Genomic DNA, 22028 nt, shown 5'->3' with positions numbered 1-22028 from the left:
AGTATAATCTACAGTATTGCAGGTATTATTCATAACTCTTTATCATAATCTTTTAAATTTTTCTATTTACATTAAATGTATTAATTTGTTATGGTGCTATTACTTTATTTTATCTGTTATAGTGTTCTTGAAGATAGGTTGGATATCTTATTTTCCTCTTCCTTTCATCTTATTCTATTGCTATTATTGTTTTCGTTGGTTCACTTCATATTTGTTTTGATATGTCGCTATTATATTGATTTATAGCTATGTAATTCCTTTAGAAATTGAATTGGATATGATTTGTACTTCTCAATTCCGGTGTTATAGATAGTTTTTGGCTGAAACTATGTCCATTCCTTCCCTTTTTTTGCTTCTTAATTTTGTACTGATTTTTATAATTTTTTGATTGCCTCATTCGATGATGATCTATTCGTTATTCCATCTTTTAAAGTTGGCGTCTTTGACCTTTCTTTGGTGATTTATAGCTTGTTATGGTGCTATTATTTTGCACTGTTTGTTGTACCATTTTTTTTTATCCTCATCAATGTTTTCTCTCATGCTCTGATTCTGTTTATTTCATTCATGATTACGTGTATATGTATATATTTTACTTTTCATATTGTTTTTGTCTGTGGCAATGATGATTACACTTAATTTTGATCGGTTGAGTTTGATTATTGTTGAGTTTGATATAATATGCCCATAAATTGCTGTGAATAATTCTTCTTGTTTTTCATCCTAATTTTATCCATTATCGTTTAGCAAAACAATCTCGGTGTTACTTTTGTTTCTTCCTAATCTTTTGAAACCAAAGCCAACAAGATTTTGATACTTGCTTAATTTAAACTTACTTCATTTTACTATTTTCAATATCTATTTCCACTTCATTTTTCTTATCATCCTCGGCATTTTTCTCATCATCCACCACATATACCAACCACCACAACAATAGACCCAAAAATCCTAGGTATGACATATTTATAAATTAATATCAATTATTAATGAATATTATACTTTAATTTTTATAATATATTTGATTATGATTTCAACTTTGAATCAAGACCAATAGAGCAATTCAAAAAAAAAAAAAAAAAAAAAAAAAAACAAGAACCAGGTAATATCACTATTTCTAAATCCTTTAATTAACACTTTATACGACTAAAATTATTTAAACTTTCTTAAAAATCGGTACTAATTTTTTTAAAATATTTTTTTATCTTGCAGCTCCGAAGAAGCACAAAAAAAAAAAAAGAAAAACAACCAATGTAATATCCAACAAAAAAGTTTTTGATAGACATGCAATATAAATATCTATATACATGTATGTATATATAAACTGTAGTTTTTTGTTAACATTTTATATAAATATATGTACATTAATATGTATATACAAACTAATACTGCACGAAAAAAATTTCAAGCTTCTAATACAATATAAAAATTTTTCCCGCAGCAACGCACGGGTACAAAACTAGTTATCTCTAAATTGTAATCGGATAATTGTAAAGTCAAAAGTAGTAAGATAATTTTAATAAATATCTTTTAAAAGTGGACGAAGTATAATTTTTAATTTTTAATTTTTATTTATAAATTTTTAGTTAAATAATTATAGTAATCTTTTAAAAGTGGACGAAATATAATTTTTAATTTTTAATTTTTATTTATAAATTTTTAGTTAAATAATTATAATAATAAAAAGATATTTATTAAAATTAAAAAAGTAAAAATTTAAATTCATATACTTTTAAAGATAGATTTTTTTTTTTCGTGTGACGGGCATATTCCAACAACATGAATCCAGATTCATTGGAAAATATTAATGTCCTTTTTCCTTTTTTTGATCTTTGAATAAGAATGTCACATTCGGATAAGCATGAAGCACTGTTTTTTCCCGCTCTAGAAAGAAGTTTTCTGACAAAAAAAAATAAAAATCGATATGATGCATTCGACATTAATTAATAATATAATACAACGCTACCTCCTCCCACAATTCTGCGATAGTAAAATGGCTTATACGACAAAATTTCATTACAGGCTCTTTTTACATGTTATACCGGTAATGCAATAAACAAAAAGAGTTCTGCATTGGCACGGCATTTATTCCAATGATAGAATTTTTCTCCTGGGCACATATAATAACTTGTAATGTTCTCACCTTTTAAAAAATAAAATAAAATCATCACCACTTTTTTTTAAAAAAAAAATTATGATTCATAAACTCACTCTATTATTATTCTTTTTTCAAGTTAAGTCACAACCCAAGTTTATTATTATAGTGTTTTTTTCTAACACAAATTCAAATTCAACTTTTAACTTTTTTGTTTTCTGTTACATGTGTTTTTCTCTCACGTATACAATTATTGTGAAACAAACATAACCTATATCTCTAACATTACTTTATCATAAGAACCCTTAATCATATTCATGTTTCAACACCATCATATCCTAAGCACTTTTTTTCCTTTTTTTTTTTTTAATGAAAATATATCCTAAGCGCAGGTAAATAAGACCATTTCTTTTAAAAACAAAAGAATAATAAAGAAAAAAAACTTGTATAAAGAAGCTGTTCATCCACATGTCCCACAACCAACAGGAGAGTTCATACCTTTTTAGCATTGGAATGTTGATAGTTTGATAATGGCAAAAATAACACCACGCCCATGTGGACTCTCATAAACCACTCATGATTGATCAAAACTCATGAATGAGAAAATAAATGTGTTTATACCTAATTGAGCAAAGGAAACCTCCAACTTTATTGAGAACCTTTTTATAGACCTTATGATTTCTTTTTTTTCCCCTTATCTCACCTCAAAAAATTTCCCTTTTCCCCCTATCTTTGCCTAAGTTCTGTACAAATGTTTGTGACAAAACGACAGCAGCTTCAGTTCCCACAACAAAAAGGAGCCCATCAACTTTGAAGGGCAAATTAATACAATTCGGAAAAGTCAAAAGGATAAATAAAATAATAAACAAACCTAAACTAAAAACCAAAACATGTGTTGTAGTACCTCAGATCCGGATGCTGAAGCTGTGTGAGTGGAGGTGGGCCCCTCTCTCAAAACACAAAAATGGGACCCACACCATGTCCACGCCGGGTTGGAGTCTCTGGTTTTTATCAATCAGAAACAATGGAACATCTAAAACAGCGGAGGAAACTGAATATACGTGATTTCCATTTCTTCTTAGTGATGGCCTTATTTTTTCCAGGCTGCTTTTGAAGGTAGTTGTACGTCATGTTTTGAGAGTCATCCTTGCTGCTATTATAATTATCATTTTGAGAGTCATCCTTGCTGCTATTATAATTATCATTGTTGTTATTGCTGTTGTCGTTGTTATCGCTGCTGCTGTTGTTGTTATCGCTGCTGCTGTTGTTACTAGGATGTTCCATCTCAACAGGAGTAGGAGTAGAAGGAGGAGTAGGTCTGACCTCTGTCGGAAAAAGAGTCCGGTACAAGTTGGAAAGATATTCCGTGATGTCTCTGAACTCTGGTCTGCTCTTTGGGTCATCCGACCAACATGTCTGCAAAAGAGGCGCTATTTGATGCGGAATGTCCACTAGACTAGGCCTTACCTTCTACAATGGAGAATGGAAACAAAAAAATAAAAAAAATAGAAGAGATTCATTTCACAAGTAAATCATAAAGATCATGAGATTCTAATTCATAGTGAGGTGCGGAAAAGAGTTTGTCGTGACTCACTTTGGCGGTGGCATAAGCTACCATCACATTGTTCCTTCCCTTGAAAGGAGTTTGGTTTGTCATTAGCTCCCAAAGCACTATTGAGAAGCTGTACACATCCACTTTGTGATCATATTGTTTCTTTGCTCCAACTGGAAGTGGGTCCATGCTGAATATCTGCCCCATAAAAGAAAATATGTGCGTGATAATTTATTAACATATATATACGAATATATATTGCTTTTCTCTTTTCTGAGGCGATGATAAATATGTCTGCATCAGAAAAGTAGACGAAGATTTAGGTACCTCAGGAGCCATCCACCGGTAAGTACCAGCTTCACAAGTCATTTCTCTTGATATCTCTCTGGCAAGCCCAAAGTCAGCCAACTTGATCCGCGTCTTGTCTCTGGAAAGAAGCACATTGCCTAGAACAGTAAAGGAAAAAAGAGAGGTAGCTGTTGAGTCAGATACTCCGAGTTTAATTAGATAAGGTCAATGATTATCATGATTAAGGTGAAATGAGAAATTAATTACTTGGCTTCAAATCGCGGTGAATGACACCATTTTCGTGCAAGTATTCCATAACTCGAGATAAGTCCAGTGCAAAACCAAGGGAAACCTTCCAATCCAGAGCTCCTGGACGAGTGCTCCATAAATACTTCTGAAGTGTACCACCCCCCATAAGCTCAGTGACAATCATCAAAAACGGCTCCACGGTGGCACCAATGAACTATTTCAGTAAAAAACTTGTCAGATCTGAACTAAGGGAACTAATGCTAAATATGTCATGAATGCATCAACTCTTGCAGAAGGTTAGAGAGGTCTGAAATAGAAAAATAAGTCAAAATAAGTTTAGCTAGTTGCAGCGTAAGATACATCTTTTAGAAACCCACCCACCCCGCAACGCATATCACATGGCATCCTATACATATAGGCTACTAATTAGTGTACGAGTAAATGACAGTATCATAACTTTATCCTCAAGCCAGTTTGGTTGGCAAAAATTTATATACATTTCTTGTAACTGAAGGTTAAGTTATATTAGGGTACCTATGAAACTACCGAAAGAAGGATTACGGGAAATATTGGAATTACCTTGAAACCAAAACGAATTAAATTATACAGATCATGCTAACTGATATGCATTATGCCACCAAGTTACCAATCAGAATGCATTTGAAGTAAATATAGTCTTGTTTAAGTGCTTGTTGGGGGGGAAAAAAAGAGAGAGTGAAAGAACCTAATTTAAAGAACCAAGAAGCTCGTTAAATGCGAGGATGAATCGAATAATCTTTTAAGGAATGTCGGAGTTCCCATGTTAGGAAATCAACAGACATCGCGACGACAAAATTGAAAGTGAAGACATAAACAGAAGCAAATCCATTTACAATTATTGATCTGCTTATTCAAGAAAGTTATTTTAAAACCAATAGCATGCAATCGTTAACCATCGATATCTTTTACGTAGAGAGTTTGGGAAGAAAAGTTCGACGAAAAATGTGTGTGCTAATAGGCAAATGAACACATAACTAGGGTGATAAATTAGACTACCTTCACAATGTTTTGATGTTTCATCTTTGCTAGCAAAGTGACCTCCCTTTGAAACTTCTCCTTCCGTTCAGGATTTATTTCCGACATTTTGGCTGGCTGTATAATCTTCACAGCAACAGGCCTGGAGTTGAACCTAAAACACAGTCTCACAAGCTTTAGAATAGCAAGATTCAGGACAGACAATTCCTCAGTTGTAGAACAAAATAATGTTCAGACTAACATATGCATGCAAAAAACAAACGTAAAAAGTACTTTATGAATTCAAGTGACAAAGACAACATATTTGTGTACATATGACAAAAACATAGGCCAGACAACAAAAGGACATGTAGGGCTGTCATTCTGCTCCACGTGGGGCAGATCCTAACTTATTAATGTGCTATATCTTGGTCACGGCTTCGACTCGATCTCTTTTGATCCTCCACTTCACTTTTTGTGGTATACTAAAAGGAATTTCTATCGCTTCCATAGACAACCTTTAGACCTTATTCATCTTAAAATCTTCTTCATCTTCGAACTCATTTTCTTTTTCTCGGGAGTTTCGCTGCTAAGTGTTTGAAACTATAAAGCAGGACTACTTTAAAACTTGTTCCTCATTCTCCATTCACTCTTGTTATGAAAGTTTATAACTTTACTTACACATAAGTGACCCCAGCCTTCTTGATAGAGGTGAATGCAGTCGGTTGATCATATGATTCGCATCTTATCTATATGACCCCTATAACTTTCCAAAACCACATACATAGTTGAACAAGATATCTTTCAATAAAAAGCTCAACTGAGCCAAGTTCAAGTAAAATTGAGAGAAAGAAATACGGTGCTATTGGTTCTGATGAACCTTCCACCGAATCCCCTAGATTGAAAATCCACAGTAAATGATAGCAGTGTCTCCTAATCAAGGCAGGGGTTACATATACTATCTACAACTCAATTTCCTGTAAAAGCTCATCATATTATAAAAACTCAGTTTCATAGCCTAACTATAATGGTGATAAGCATAGACCAACTAGAGAAAGAACCACAGGCATCTATTTTAAGACCTATAGGAACATAATCTACAGAATGCTACAGTGCCTCATCTTGTGTGATCTCAAGATATAGCTTCATACGAAATATAGGAACAAAAAAACTTCCATGATAGTTGCCGAAAGGAAGACAGATTGTTTTTGCTAGTTACAAAATGAATTCATAGCAAAAAGATTTTGATTAAGAAATGGCCTAATTCAGTTTAAAATCCATAAATTTCTTCCACTAATGGTTCTAAGAAAATATAGAGTATTACACACAAATGTTATACCACGACCAAGCACACTCATGCTAAAATACAAGCACAACAGTAACGCATATAAACAAATTTAGTTGTTTCATATTAAATAAAAACACAGACTCTGCTTGTAAAACAAGACCGAATAAAATCTAATTTAATTTCTACTCTAGAAACTTACGATAAATAAATAAATAAGCAAAAGCAAAAAAATTGATTGATTGCCATTGTAAATTTCTACTCATTAATGCATCACCACCACAACAGAGACTCAAATTTAATGATCAGAAAAGGGCTTTATTTACATCAAAGAAACAGAAACTTCAACACACAACAACAAATCTTGAATTTGCATTAAAAAATTCCATACTTTAAACCCCACATATCAAACTAAAACCCGACAAGAATCAAAGATTCCGAGACTAAAGTAAAACCATAGACTTTAATAAACGAATATATCAAAATATATAAGTATATAATAGAAAATTAACAGAAACGATAAGAACTTTGCGAGTTAAAGCGCATACACACAATTCGAGTGAGTAACCTAATCATCACAAAAAAAAAGGAATTAAAAAAAAAAAAAAAACATGTTGGACAAGTTTAAGCTTTTAAGAGAAAAAATGGGGACCCACAATCCTTTGCGGACGATGGAGTTAGGCCCTTCGCCGAGGATTCTGCCAAGCTTGATGGAGCGATAATCGATAAGTAAGCTTGGGTCGATGTTGAAGAAGAAATCGTTGGTCTGAGGAACCACTTCAGTATAGGAGCTTCCGACACTCTCGACGGAGTACGAGCATGAGAGCTCCGAAGCCTCCTCTTCCTCGGACACCACAAAGGAATGTTGTTGTTGTTGTCGCTGTCGTTGCTGTTCCGCCATTGCTGGAAAAGAAGCTCTCTTTTGTATTACACAGGGGGGAAAAAAAATAAAAGGACAAAAAAAAAAGAAAAAGAAAAGAAAAATGAAGAAAAAGACAGAAGTACGGAAAATGGGTTTTTCAAGAAAACAACAAAACAAAAGTGAGAGGAGTTTGAAGAGAGAAAAGACAGAGAGAGCAGGAGAAATCCCAAAATAATATTATTAATAATGGTGATCTTATGTTATCAAACTCAAAAAGAATTTGGGACTTTATTATGTTATGCCATTTCTTTGGAGGGGTTTTAAAATAGTGGGACTGGGAGCCAAACGAGAGGGAAAACTTAGGAAACTAGTCGTACATTTCTCATTTGAGAGCATATTTGGTTGGGATTGTCTACGGCGGCGTCCAGGGAACACTGGGTTTAAGCTTGCCACGTGGGTTTTAAAATGGATTTCATTTCTCTATATTCTGATGGGGCTCTTTTAATTGGTTAGTTTTGGATTGACTTGTGTCCATGCGTTTAGGGTATCAAGGGTTTTTCTTTTTCTTCTTTTTAGGTATGAGCTCTGATTTAAATGGAAATATTCTTTAGAATAATGGAAGTCTTGGAGTCTGCAAAACACATATAGTTAATTACAGCTTTGACATTACGAGACTAGGATTTTTTTTTTCTTTCTTTGTTTTTTTTTTTTTTTTATATTTTTGTTTTATTTTTTTTAAGAAAAAAAATGGTGGAAAAACAGGAGTTATTCCGTAGTCAAGTTGCTAATCCAAATGATTTCAGGCGCTTATGTGGTCAATAAATAAATAAATAATAGAAATGACATCAATTTATTATTGAATAATTTTGATAAATACCGTTTAAAAGTACATAAATTAAGATTTTTATCATTTATTCTTGATTCATAATTTTTTTTAGTCAAATAATTACGCTAATAAAATAATATTTATCAAGAATAAGAAGTAAAAGTCCAGACTCATGCGCTCTTAAAAGTAATTTTCTATTTTTTTCTTTATTTTTTTACTTGATGATGATATTTGCTTGAAAGGCTTACATGAACGTGTTAGTGCTTCATCATATATTGATATACTTTTATTCAAATAGGATATAATGTTTAGTTGATTGCTTACGTAATTCTATGCGGTGTATATATAAATGATACGTTATAAACACTTATATAAGTTGAAAATGTAAATCTATGCAAAAAAAAAAAGAAAAAGAAAAAGAAAAAGAAAAGTAAGTTAAGCCGAGGGTTTGTCTCATTTTGATGTAGTAGCATATGAAGAACATTTCTTTTCCTAAAAGGATAGCATTAAAAAAATTATTATTAATTAATTTCAAAGAAATTTGGGTGAAGAGACTAGATCGTAAAATTATATTTTTCCTTTTGATACATCAACATCTAATAAACACAAAAGCAAAAACAAAGCCCACCAGTTATAATATTTTACCGTGCAAAAAGCTAGTATACAAAGTCCAACTACATATGTTGAATAAGATAAGATCATTGCGCCAAAAATCAAATAAACTTGAATAAAACAGTTAGCTAACAAATCTAAACATGTTGTAAGTTTTTGCCTAATATATACGGGTAATGGATCTGATTAGAAGATAACATTTTTGCATGAAAATAGTTACAAGTTGAATGGTACTCACTAGTCATGAACTTATCAATTATTTCAGTAATATTACGGAGTTCACTAAAACAATTCAAAATACGTTATATATGAATGAGTTTTCAATGGCAATGTTTATCCAATATCAAATATAAAAATTTTATAATGTAGTTTGATAAGATTCCAATCTCATTAATTATTATATAATTTTTTATCAATTGTCCAATTTATTACAGCCGTCTGATTAATATTACATAATTAAAATAGTAACTCTCGTCGATGGATAAACATATATTTTTTTTATACAAGAAGAATGCCACTACTATTAAACGAAGCTCAGAATGACTTAAACCCTCAACTTATAGTTAGATAAAGCGACTTACAACTAACTGAGATGCCCTCATTTATCAATAGATAAATATTAAAGTAGCATTATAATGACACAAATATTAAAGTAGCATTAAGACCACAATTATATATAAATATTGATATTATATATATATATCAATATGCTTCCGTGTAATCACTAGAAGACCACACCCGGTTCTTCTTCTTCTTCTTCTTCTTCTTTTTTTTTCCTCCTAATCTACCACGCTTGGTTAAGTTAAATCATTAATCCTGATGTTTAGAGGACACTTTGTCAAATGTCAATGGAATTTTTATATGTGACTAGGTGACAATCCACACTGGCATGAAATGAAGGGTATATCTCCGCAAAACAACTTGGTCTACCTAGATATGTAAGACCAGTGAATAGGGGTGTATATATATGATCCCTATCTATAGGAACCAAGGTCATGCATGTAGGTGAAAGATCAGTGGTAGACCTTTTTTTTTTTGGGTAGAAGTCGTAGACTAAAACTTAGGCAACGATAAATGAACTTTCTAGCGTTGTTCATAGACTTACTCGAATAAAACTGATGGAATATGCTAACAATGCATAGATATTTTTAAAGCCGAAATAACTACAGTTTAATTAAAAGAAAACTAATGGTTCCCTCAATAATTAGTTTTATTGAAAACCTTATTACACTGACGGGCGAACCTCATCACTATAATTAAAATGTTCTATATATATATATATATATTTGTGTGTGTATATATATATATATATATGTATACATACATATATATGTGTGTGTGTGTGTTATGCATATTATTAAGTAAGGTGATATACAGTGAGTACTTGTGACGGCCAAATATGTTTTTTGGAAGAGATGATGTACTCTAGTGTATTTCTCCTTTTAAGTCAGACGAAACATATTTTTGAAACCTCTCTTTTTAAAATATTTAAAGTATTGTACGCTCTCACACGACTGATCTTCACAATCATTTGTTCTCTTAAAACTTTATCAAAATCAGGTTATGTATTTAATAATTTTAATAAGTTGTTTTCCAACTGTATTGGCTCAGTACAGCAGACACATGCATGGGGCTCGAGCCTCTTCCTCTGCACCTCTCAAATGATCTCTGTCGACAATAACGATATGATATCTCCTAATTTTAAATTCACTCCCCATATTATGCACATGATGTATTGTACTACATATATATGTATACACACACACACACATATATATATATATATCATATATGTATGTATCTATCGTACTATATATATGTGTCTGTATATTTACTAGGTAGCATTTATATAAATAATTCTCCCAATATATACAACTTTGAAGTTTGAGGTGGTACATATATGGGACTACTATGCAATGATTGTTCGGTTGCCAAGAAACTGGATAAGGATGTACAATGTATTGTCCGCCGTCCGGAACCTTAGCAAGCAATGCATTAATTCACCAACGTGATCTATAGTACAATAAGCACAAAGAATAATGGCAAACAGCATCACCATGCCCTGTGACTTGCCTTTAATTTGTCCATGTTTTCATCATTACCCACAAAGAAATTAAAGTTCCATTAAATATATTCTATTGATGAAAAACGCTGTTTAGCATGGTTAATTTCTACCTACCTAATTGCTTGTTGCCGTAAATATGTGTATGTAATTACCAGAGCCTTAAGACACTTTCTTCATAATATTAATTACAAAATGTTACTAGTCGGAAAAAGAGAAAGCGGGAGTTATTCATGACACATTACAGATCACTGTAAAAATTAGGCGTATTAACTGCATGGATTGGATTATAGCGAGGGATTTTCGTCCATAACCCCTTTTTTTAGTAGTGTATTATTGCCCATAATCAAATCTCCATATCATATATTCAAACCCAGCACTCCAATCAATAATACGATACAATCATAGTTAGGTAAGTAAAGAGATTATATGTTTCCTTTGCAACACTATCATTGGTTGAAAGTAATCCGCGTAGTTTCATCTTTTTGCGGAACTTGAATACCTTATATTATATTGTCTTGTCAACTGTATATATAGTTAATTAATGCCAAGTCCAACGCCTATATATATGTTTGCAGTCAGATATATATTTTATTAATTAATTATAGGTTGTTAAAGTTTTATCGCAAAACTTGATAGTCAAACAATAAGGGTGTCAAGTCATACTTTTTTGCTGGATTTCAAAGTCTTACTTAGTACTATTCTATTTCTTGTATTATTAGAGAGTAACATGTTTACCAATGAGTACTACATAAGCTTCCATTCCAATATCTTAATACATCTAAATATAAGTGGATAGATATAACTATGGAATTATGTGTTTTTATATGTGTTACGAGATTAGGCCGGATGTAGTACAATAACAAGCATCATGTGACAAAGCATATAGATATTGCTAAAATTAAGCGAAGATATTTTTGGAATGTGTTTCACACAAAATATGCGCTTATGCTGTAGGAGTAGCAGGTTAAATTAGTGTATTAATTAGCAGTTTTAGGCAAGTTATGCAGATACATTAGTGGCTAGTACAATATGACTTTCAAGTAGTTTCACGGAATTATTAAAAAGAGAGAAATGTGCGTGTCTTATAAAGGAAAATGCAAATTCGTGCAGATCAGGAAAAATACAAAGCAGGTGGTCAAATTATGCTGCTTATATTAGCAATAAAATATTTCATGATTTTAAATTTCACTGATCTTCTAGTTTAAAATTTTAATTTCGAAGACATAAAGCATTGACAAGAGGCAAATCATGATCTAATACTTTTATATACATTAAAATACTGAGGCCTGAACAGCACTAGTGATCAAATCCACCTCCAATATTTTTCTAGTCAAAAGGTGCAAGTCATATAGAAATTAAGCTAATATAGGATTAAAGGCTTTTAGTCAAGCACGCTGAAACTAGCTAGCTGGTTCTAGATAATAGATAAAAGAGAACGATTTAATTACAAAATTACATATTATCACTATATCTACACACGACTAAAAATTACTCCTAATTAGAAGTTCACAGGTACAAATTCACCCACTCCATCCCATGAATGTAATTGTTCTCGGCAGCATAAAACATGTTGTCATATCCTTCAGACACCACCCCAAATTCCCCTAGGAAGGGAGGTTCCACGGCTTCCACCGAGAGCGACGAGCTCGGACTGTTGCTCGAGACCCCCTCGGCGCGCTCTGCCAGCCGCTGGATCTCCTTCTTAGCATCCATTATCTGTTCCTTGAGTTGTAGCACCTTCAACATTGCCCAAAGGAAATTGTTTTAGCAAAGAGACTACTTGGAAAGAAAAATAAATACTATATGACCAGGTCATTGGCAAAGGGCCAAAAAAAAAAAAAAAAAAAAAGCAGAGGAACAATCAACGTTTATGTGGGCCATGTCCCATGTGGGAACCTCACGTGCTGGTCCCTATGGTGGGCCTTGGAAAAAGCCCAACACCAACCACCTTAAAACAACATTGTACGAACCTCCTAGAGGACCGGAACACATAGTACCTTTTGTTGTCGAATGAGGTGGCAGTAAGCTGTTCTTTGTCAAAAATTTTCCTCCTTTTCTTGTTTGTTCATAGACTAAGCCCAACAAGGTGGCATGGCTTTCTTCGAGCCCAGAGCTCATGCACGTTCATGTGTGGTGGGTCACAATTTTTATTTATTTTTTACTTGTTCCTTTTTCGTTTTAAAGGATAAGATTTAAGAGCCATTATGGCATTAAGCAACTTAACCGATGAGAACAATACTAATTTTTTTTTTTTTCCAGGCACTATATCACGTGGCATGTATATTTTAAGAAATAAAACAGTGAATTGTGGAATAAGAAAAAGTTAAAAAAAAAAAAATCAATCATGTTGAAACATGCTTCTCCAAAACTTGGTATCTATGTGATCTAGTCAAAGAAAATAACTCAAAACTCTTTCCTCTTTCATCACGTCCTCTTGTTTGGTTAGTAAGAAACCTCCTAAGGTATATAGCAGAAAAATGAAGGGTTTTCCTTGAAAAGAAAACTAGTGGAAAAGTCAGAGATAGACAAAATAAGATAACTGATATCATAGACAACTTCCACGTGGGAGACGGAATAAGACACATATAAATTATACGTAAAAAAATAAAAATAAAAATAATAAAAACATATGCAAATACAGTGACACACAGAAACCAAAAGAAAGGGAGAAGAGAGATCGAACCTCGGATTCAAGACGGCATTTCTCAACGACGACGTTGTCATGCATTTTCTTCAAGGTGGAGTATTCCTCCTCGAGCTTCTTGTTCTTCCAGCGAGCCCTTCGGTTCTGGAACCAAACGGCCACTTGGCGAGGATCAAGGCCAAGTTCAGAGGCCAGACGGTCCTTTCTTTCCGATTCCAGCTTGTGTTCGTTTCCGAAGTTCATCTCCAGTAGATTCACCTGCTCAGAGCTCAGCTTTCGCTTTTTCGCAGCCGCGCAGCCACCGCCTTCACCGCTCTTGTTCTTCCTTCGACGGCGTCTAGGTTTCGCCTCGCCTATGGAAATAAAAGAGAAACTTGTTTAAGCTCATTGTAAAGGTGAAGGGTGAACCCTTTTTTTAACACCGCTCTTGTTCTTCCTTCGACGGCGTCTAGGTTTCGCCTCGCCTATGAAAATAAAAGAGAAACTTGTTTAAGCTCATGATTGTAAAGGTGAAGTGTACCCTTTTTTTTTAATTTTTTTGTTTTGGTGTAATGTGTAAGTGTGTAAGAGAAGAGTTTTGTATATTTTTTTGGTGAAGATCAGACAAACCTTGTTGAGGTACCATTTGGGTGTAGACACCCGGGTAGAGCTGGGAAATTAGTGCCATGTGGTCTTCGTCAATTTGGTTGTTCATGTTGATCGTCAAGTGTTTTTTCTCTCTCTCTCTCTCTCTCTTGTTCTAATCTCTCTCTCTCTCTTGTTCTTCTCACTTTCTGGCTCTCAAAATGAGTAGTGATGTGTTGAGTTGTGTTGTTCACTGTTGAAGGCAGTGAATGGCTTGGATGAAGACCCACGGACCATTTTTATAAGGGGTAAATGAGATTAGGTGTCCTCCCACCTTTTTTGTTTTCGAGAAGGAAAAGTTTCGTAGATAGTGGTTTTACCAAAATGCCCTTTAAGTTTGTACATAATGCTTCGGAATATGCCATCATATCTTCTTGTGCATTTAAATAAAAAAACGTTGCATGCAGTTTTTCTTTTTTCTTTTTCCTAAAACATGCATGAGAAAATGCATACACGTCTCTATAGCCTATACAACTACTCAAAAGAGGCATTATTATCCGTGTAATTTTGGTAACACACGTAATAAATTCCCCCAAATCTCCTACAAGTGTATATATGCTGTGTACAAAATTGAATAAATTTGCTTAATTTGTTTGGGAAATCCGGATCATGTTTATGTATAGGGGAAAAGACAAGGCCGTAATGCTTTGATGGATAATGAGGAGGCAAGTTGCAAAATAATTCGATACATCAACGATAATTACGATGGATAACAAATGAAAGGAAGTAAGTGAATCTCGTACATTATCCATGTTGTTAAGTTTGTAGACAACTTCACAACTACTTTCCCTAATGAAAAAAAAAAAGAGAGACAATTTTACAAGTGGCAAAGTGGTGTTACTTAATTTAAAAGCACAATTAGCACAAAAGGATGATATATTGCTAATTGGAGAAGGTTCTTGTGGACCATAATTGAAACAAAAAAAAAATAAAAAGTTAATTAAATAAATAAATAATTAAAAAAAAGGCAACCAAAATGGTTGCAACCCACCCTAGCAACAGGAAGTATGGTTGGGTTAGGCTTTCCTGATCAGGTAATTAATAAAAAAAGAGAGGGTCATTATGGTATGAGCAAGAGTCCCTCAAAAAGCTTAACCCAACGCACAATTTTTGTAAAATAGGATTGGGTTTGGGATCCCAAACCTGACCACCTCGAAGTCAATAAAATATGTTGTACGGTTGGCCTCTGGATTTGGACACGTAAATCACTTTTGTTGTCCAATTGGGTGGTATTCTCCTCTTTCTATGTCTATACTATATACCACTCTCTCTAGCCAAAGCCACACTTGATTATTTATTTATTTTTTTTTCTTTTTTCTTTTTCACCCTTAGCTTAGCTTTGGCTTTATACAAATAAAATAATTCATAAATAAATTAATTGTAGCTCCATGCGTGGCTCGAGATGGGTGAAAAATGTGATGACCCCAGCTCTCCAAACTTTGAGCTTTTCGTCAAATACGACTCTGCTGTAATTACGTATTGTTGAAGGAAAATGTGAAATACCATTTTTAACCAAAAAGAGGTACTATTTCCACGGTTTTCACAAAAAAATTGAAAAGAAAAAAAATAAAATAAAATACTACAACTACTTTTATGCAGTGCAACAAAGTTGTTACAATCAATATAGGACATATTTGATCTCACTTTTTTTTACCGTGTTACATTACTATATGATTATCACAAGTCTTATATTTAAGTAATGTACTTTTTTTAACATCTCTTTTTGCTAGTGGTGATATGCTTAACTAACACAAATTAAAAAGTTCTCTCTTTCTACGAACCAAGTATGTGAGTGCGTGAGAGCAAGGAAGAGAGATTAATTATAAAATTTTGGAGAGTGTCGGAGCAGTTTGAGGGCCATATACCACTGAAGATGTCGTCATTGTTGACGTCTTTTGCTTTCCACTTAATTCTCTCTTTGGTTACAAAATGTTATATGTTACAGCTAGCCTTGTCCTTTTGTCTATAATATGGTTTTTAATTTCTCTAGAGCTATATTTATACAAATGTTCCCTACTAAAATTTCACTTCAGATATATAATATATATTTAAGTAGTTTTGGTTACACAAAATATGTTGTTCTTGAAACAATGCATCTCGTTAATCTTAAATTTTATAAATGAATGTACTTTGTCCAAATAATATTATGTAGATCACGATGAAACACAAATGGTGAATATTTGAAACTTGAAAAAATGCCTATAAAAGATATAGGATAATTATAAGTAGAAAGTATATTAAAAGATTAAGTGGTTTATCCGAGGATGATATATTTCGCGAAATTAACCAAAGAAGGTAGAAAAAGAAGAAGCAGGAAAAGACAAAAATTTGCAAAAGAGCTAGAGCTTTCATTCTCGGGTCCTCTTTCTATAGATAAAGAATAGTGAAAAGAAAATGAATTAAACTAAACTATTTCCCTTGTTTTCCGCCCAATCAAACATCATAGGTCGCTTTCTAATCAATTAACCCTTTTATTTTCTTCTCCTTGTTGCATATTGGTGTAATTGGATGATGAATTGAAAGTGTAGCTAGGTGGAATGTATTGTGGCTAGGCCATTTTATCTCCGGGGAAAGTATATTGACAGGGAAAGCACGCTCCACTTTGTCTTTCCTTCGCGCGCGCGCGTGTGTATTTATATATAGCTGAAAATAAATATTATAGGATAAAAGCTAATTGAAAGAGAAAAAAAAGGAAATAAATTTCTCCCGATTTTCTAGGCTTCCCAACACTAATAAGTTATACCATCATCACAATGTAAGGTCCAGGGTTAACCACATACATACATATATATATATATATATATATATATATATATATGTATGTATGTATACAACACAGACACACACACACACATGTAAAGACTCATCAAAGACAGAGATTGTACATGTAGGGACCAAGTTGGTTGACGTACTTCACAGGCTCAAAAGTCTAGCTCGTCTACATCAACTAATTAGCCCTCATGCCCACTATGGTAGAAAAAGAAGCATCAAAGTGCATTCTATCATTGCATTGCAAGGTAATAGAAATTAATAATAGTTACTGGATATTTTGAGAAAGTACCATTCTACAAGCATTATTCACATTTCGCCTTGCGTTTTTATTCAGTTACTTTTATTACTTTTTATCTTGTACTATAGATATAGAACACATCCCAAGGGTATTAATCTCTCATGTACCCATCCATTGCTCATGCTGAACTTGTACTGTTGCCAAAAAAAGAAATTAAATATATTTTTTCAAAAAAAAAAAAAAAAAAAAAAAAAGAGTTGAGTGAGTTGGGGTCTACTGATAAACTAGTCTTTTGGATTAGAATGAGATAATTTTACTAATACTTCATGTTTATTTTGGATATATAGTACTTTGTGGCCACAAGTTGAAGTCATTCCTTATTCAACAATAATCATTTCAAGGAAAAGAAAAGAAAAAGACAAGACGAGTACAAGAAGAACCCGTTGGAATGCAATTCATATTCCCAAAAGTCGAAAAGGAAAAATGAGAATTGTTCAAGTGATCTTTAATTGGGAAACAAAATTTTGGCAACTAGCTACCAATGATTTTGAATGAAGGACATGAACTTTGTTGTTATATTTGTCAAGATACACGAGTTACAAACACAAACTCATAAACACTATGTGTGAGAAAGATATGGATTAAATATATGAGCATGCACAAGACTTCCATAAAATTAGAATTTCATACCATAAATCAATAACAATAAAAAAAATGAGATAAAGAATTAAGAAGAAAAGAGAGCCAAGAAATTTTACAGTCTCCCCAGCTCCTCCCACCACACTAGCACTTTTTACCGTGAAAGAAATGAACACTGAACATTGGCTTGGACTCAAGCTAGCCAAGTCAATGGATCTTTTGGCAAATTTCTTTCTTTTTTTTTTTTTTTTTTTAGTTTCAAATTTTTATTATTTTTGTTGATGGACAAGAGAATAGTGATAAAGACAGGTTCTAAGGCAAAAAGGAGGGGCACATGGGTGGATGGAAATTCCTTTTACGCGTGGCTAACCCCCACGAAATGTTGACAGGGACCACATATTCTATCCATCCACGTGTACGATTTTAATTGATGCTGACAGTTTATTGACCTGCCCAACAATAAGAACTCAGACTGTCCACGTTACACCCCAGTAACGGTAGCCGCCATATTTGAGGCACGTAACTCACTTTTGGTCATTTTTGCATAACCCCACGGTTTTGGACAACTTACTTTGCCTCTGTCGCTAACCTTGTTATGGTAACAAAATTATATCCACCCGAAGATATGAACAGGATAAGATCAGTTAATTATTCAGCAAAATCAAAGGAAGAAGATAAGGTGATAGTGATGATCAGTAAATAAGATGTTGAAGAAACGACCATGATCGTATGACCCCCTTTTTTCTGCTTCTCAAGGAAAATAGCATAAATAAGGAAGGAGAATCAAAAGCCTGACCAATTGTAATTCATTTATTTCATTTTAGATAGTTTATGTATTTCCGTAGAAGATTTGTATTCATCAAGTAATTCTTTCCTTATGTAATTACTTTTTCCTTAGATAGCATTAGCTTTGTACATCTACATATTTTGTATTTCACACAGTAGTAATAGATTGGCAAAAACCATTTTATCAACTTCTTTTAGTCTAAATATTTCATATATTATATGCACGTTTTCTCACCCCCAAAAAGAGCTTATATGTGACTCTCACTTTCCTAGTTTGAAAGTCCTTGGCATTTCTTTTAGGCAAATTCAGTGAATTCGACCTGCGTTTTCACTTTGTGCAATTTAAGTTTACCGTGCGTGCGTTCACAATTATATTCATGGCTTACTAGTCTGCTGCTACTGTAAAAAAAAAAAAAGAAAAAAAAAAAAGAGAGATTTACTGATCTACTGTACCTACAAAAAAATTATAAGCACTCGTTCTAAAATGATTTTGTTTTCCGTATGAAAATAAAGATGAAAACATTTTTAATATTTCTTTCTGAAAAATGCGTTTAGTAGTTTTATTCTGATATTGTTTTCGATATAAGAAAAAACATAGATGCTATTTGGTAATTTATTTATACTGATCCTAAAACTTTTCTTATTAAATCTTTCTTTGTTTTCCATGGGAACCTTCTAGTGATATATTCTTAATTTTCACTTCTTTCCCTCTCCACATAACGTTCTTTCACCAAAAAAAAAAAAAAATCCCTGCGAACTCTTCTCATTCAATGAATTTCTTTAAGTTCGTCTTTTCTCCTTCAATGGATTTCTTCAAGTCCGTCTTCACCGACGAATCCTTGGAGCCCTCCGACTCCAACAAGCCCCAAAACGATGACGCTCTAGCCTACCGCAAGGATATCGAGGAGTTTGGCTCTGGCCTGAGGATGGAGACGGCGGTGATCTGCAACGCTTCCTCATACGCCGTCAAGGACCTCCCTGCGTCGCTCAAGATCGGCGCCACCGTCACTCAGGAGTCGCTTGAATCGCTCGGCCAAGCGATCGACGACATCAGAAGCTCCGTTTGGAAATCAACAGTCGAGATCATTTCTCAAGGCATGCATTCGCTTTTGGCCTCCGCCGACGAAGACTCTGACGCTTTTGGCCGGCCGAGACAACTTGTTCCGAACAGTATTGATCACGAGAAAAAAGTTCAGATTTCATGAGGTTCGAGGAAATAGTGAGGAGAAAAGGAAAACAACTCAAATTCATTTTTAGAAATTGGGTGATTTTATGAGAAAGGCCAAAAACGTTTTTAGTTTTGTTTTTAGTTGAAGATTGCTCCAAACGCAATTTTCAAATGATTTTCATTTTTTTCCTTAAAAAACGTGAAAAACGTTTTCGGAATGAATTCCAAACCGGCACTATATCTCCAGGTTTAATTAATTAGCTGGTTGGGTGTTGGCCAATTGAGAATAACTGTCCTAGATCAAAAGTTTTATGTAAACTTTAAAATAAAAATATAATACTTTTACCGGCAGTGTAGGTCTGTAGATATTAGATCTCATCAAAATTATATTAAAAAAATAAAAAATATAATACGTATTTAATATTAAAAACGATAGTTTAACGATAGGATTCTTTTTTGTTAACCTACGGTAGAATTTTCATCAATTTAAATTTCTCATCCGCTAAGATGTATTTTTTTTTTTAATAAGGTCATAGGCATTTATGTACGTACAATGGAAAAAGGAATGACAGAGTTACTCATATATGTAGAGGCATAAAGCTCACTGGTCTGACTAGAGTGGAAGTTTTGATCAATAGCGGCTTTAGAATCTATATAGTGCAAAAAGATGAGCAGAGAGAGAGAGAGAGAGAGAGAGAGAGAGATGTGACTCAAGAAAAGTTTATGTACTCTTTTAGATGAGGTTTTGTCAGAGAAATGGGGAATGCATTGGTGTCAGATTGGGTGTAAATGTGATGGATGAGCAGCTTGAATTGGGTCGTATTGTTGAGTGAATTATTCATGTTTTGGCAAATCGATTGCTACTGATTTTTATTTTTTATTTTTATTTTCTATTTGTGTGTGAGTGTGTTTGTGTGAACCAACTAGAGACGTGACGTCTGTGGACTTTCTTAATTCATTTCACAAGTTAAGAGAGAGAGAGAGAGAGAGAGAGAGAGAGAGAAATGATGTATCTTTATAGTTAAGGGTATATCTGGATTATTTATGCATGATTAACCTTCTAATAATTCCAAGTTGGTGTAATTAATTAATTATTTAGCCAAGCAGGTTTAAAATAAGGAATTATATAAACTTAACGACCTCTCAGAGTTTACTAGAGTTAACCTGATTAAAGTAAAGAAAGTGTGGTAAGAAAAGGATAAGGATGAAACTACATAGTTATCTCGGACTACAAGCAAGCATGAGAGAGAGAGAGAGAGAGACTACAAGCAAGCATGAGAGAGAGAGAGAGAGAGAGAGAGAGAGAGAGAGAGAGAGAAAGAGAGAGAGAGAGAGAGAGAGAAGAGAGATTCTCATAAGCTGGCAGGTTAAGTTAATTGTGTCCTAATCTTTGATGTATATTGTTTAATATAATGAAGGAAACAGCTTAATGAGGTAGGCAGAAATGGTGCGCATGGTATAGAAGGGATTCCTTTTGTTTGCTTTAGAGTTGTTTATTGGTTAAACAAGCTTTATTATAATGGGTGTCATATTTATCCCGACACTTGCAAGTCTTGTTTCCCATCTTCCAACTTTGAGCTAAGAATATGCATGATTAACACTAAACAGCTATTGGGTGACTGGGATTTCGACTTATTAATTCGGGCTAATCACGTTTGTCCCTTTAATTAAGGAAAATTCTGCAGTCCTTCCTCTCCTAATTAAATCATTTAAGATTTAGGAACCACCTTATTACCTTGCTTTTACATCTGTCAGCACAATCTTAAAAGCACTCTTATTCTGATCTTTTCTTAAGGAATATGCAGTACTGGTCCCGTTCTTAGTGTTTTGATGGCAATATTAGATCTCAGATCTCAATCACATGCAATGATCATGTCAGTAAGATTTAAACAATTTATAGTACTTCAAATTCTTCAATATATCTATATAGTATATATACACACACACACACACACACAATCTTTGTTTATAACTGCAGGCATTTTACATGAAGTAAATAGAATGATATGATTCATTTGCATTATTATTGTTTAATAAGACGTCATCATATGAATATAATTAATTAACACTATTAATTAACTTAATTATGATAACGACTCTACTGTTAGGGATTTACATATTGTAATGAGTACTAGACTAGACTTTATGACTTAGACAGCATCTGTACAAAATTTAACAGTTATCCAAGTGATCATTTGTCACCACCAATCAATTTCGCAAGAAATGATGCAGTATAGTAGTACTATAGGACCCTTGTGCACCACATATATCAACTTGCATAGAGCTAAATATTGCTAGACCACCCCGGCCCCCACCCATCCTCTTATGTTCAAAGC

General features: G+C 33.4%; 2 protein-coding genes across 2 annotated transcripts; both read right to left on the bottom strand.

Annotated features, from left to right (window-relative positions):
• Positions 1-3100: 3100 nt before the first annotated feature.
• LOC21392391 (serine/threonine-protein kinase HT1) lies at positions 3101-7357 on the bottom strand. The gene is made up of 6 exons (XM_010101528.1): positions 7113-7357; positions 5214-5346; positions 4197-4392; positions 3969-4087; positions 3684-3839; positions 3101-3559 (listed from the first exon to the last, which is right to left on the bottom strand). The coding sequence occupies exons 1-6, from the start codon at positions 7355-7357 to the stop codon at positions 3101-3103; spliced, it is 1308 nt and encodes a 435-aa protein (XP_010099830.1).
• Positions 7358-12052: 4695 nt separating this feature from the next.
• Positions 12053-14324, bottom strand: LOC21392390 (homeobox-leucine zipper protein ATHB-40). Its single transcript, XM_010101527.2, has 3 exons — positions 14075-14324; positions 13505-13818; positions 12053-12558 (listed from the first exon to the last, which is right to left on the bottom strand). The coding sequence occupies exons 1-3, from the start codon at positions 14157-14159 to the stop codon at positions 12328-12330; spliced, it is 630 nt and encodes a 209-aa protein (XP_010099829.1). The 5' UTR covers positions 14160-14324; the 3' UTR covers positions 12053-12327.
• Positions 14325-22028: the final 7704 nt, after the last annotated feature.

The sequence above is a fragment of the Morus notabilis genome, unplaced genomic scaffold, assembly GCF_000414095.1.
Source record: "Morus notabilis unplaced genomic scaffold, ASM41409v2 Scaffold220, whole genome shotgun sequence".
Classification (NCBI taxonomy): Eukaryota; Viridiplantae; Streptophyta; class Magnoliopsida; order Rosales; family Moraceae; genus Morus; species Morus notabilis.
This window is presented reverse-complemented; position numbering and strand designations above follow the sequence as displayed.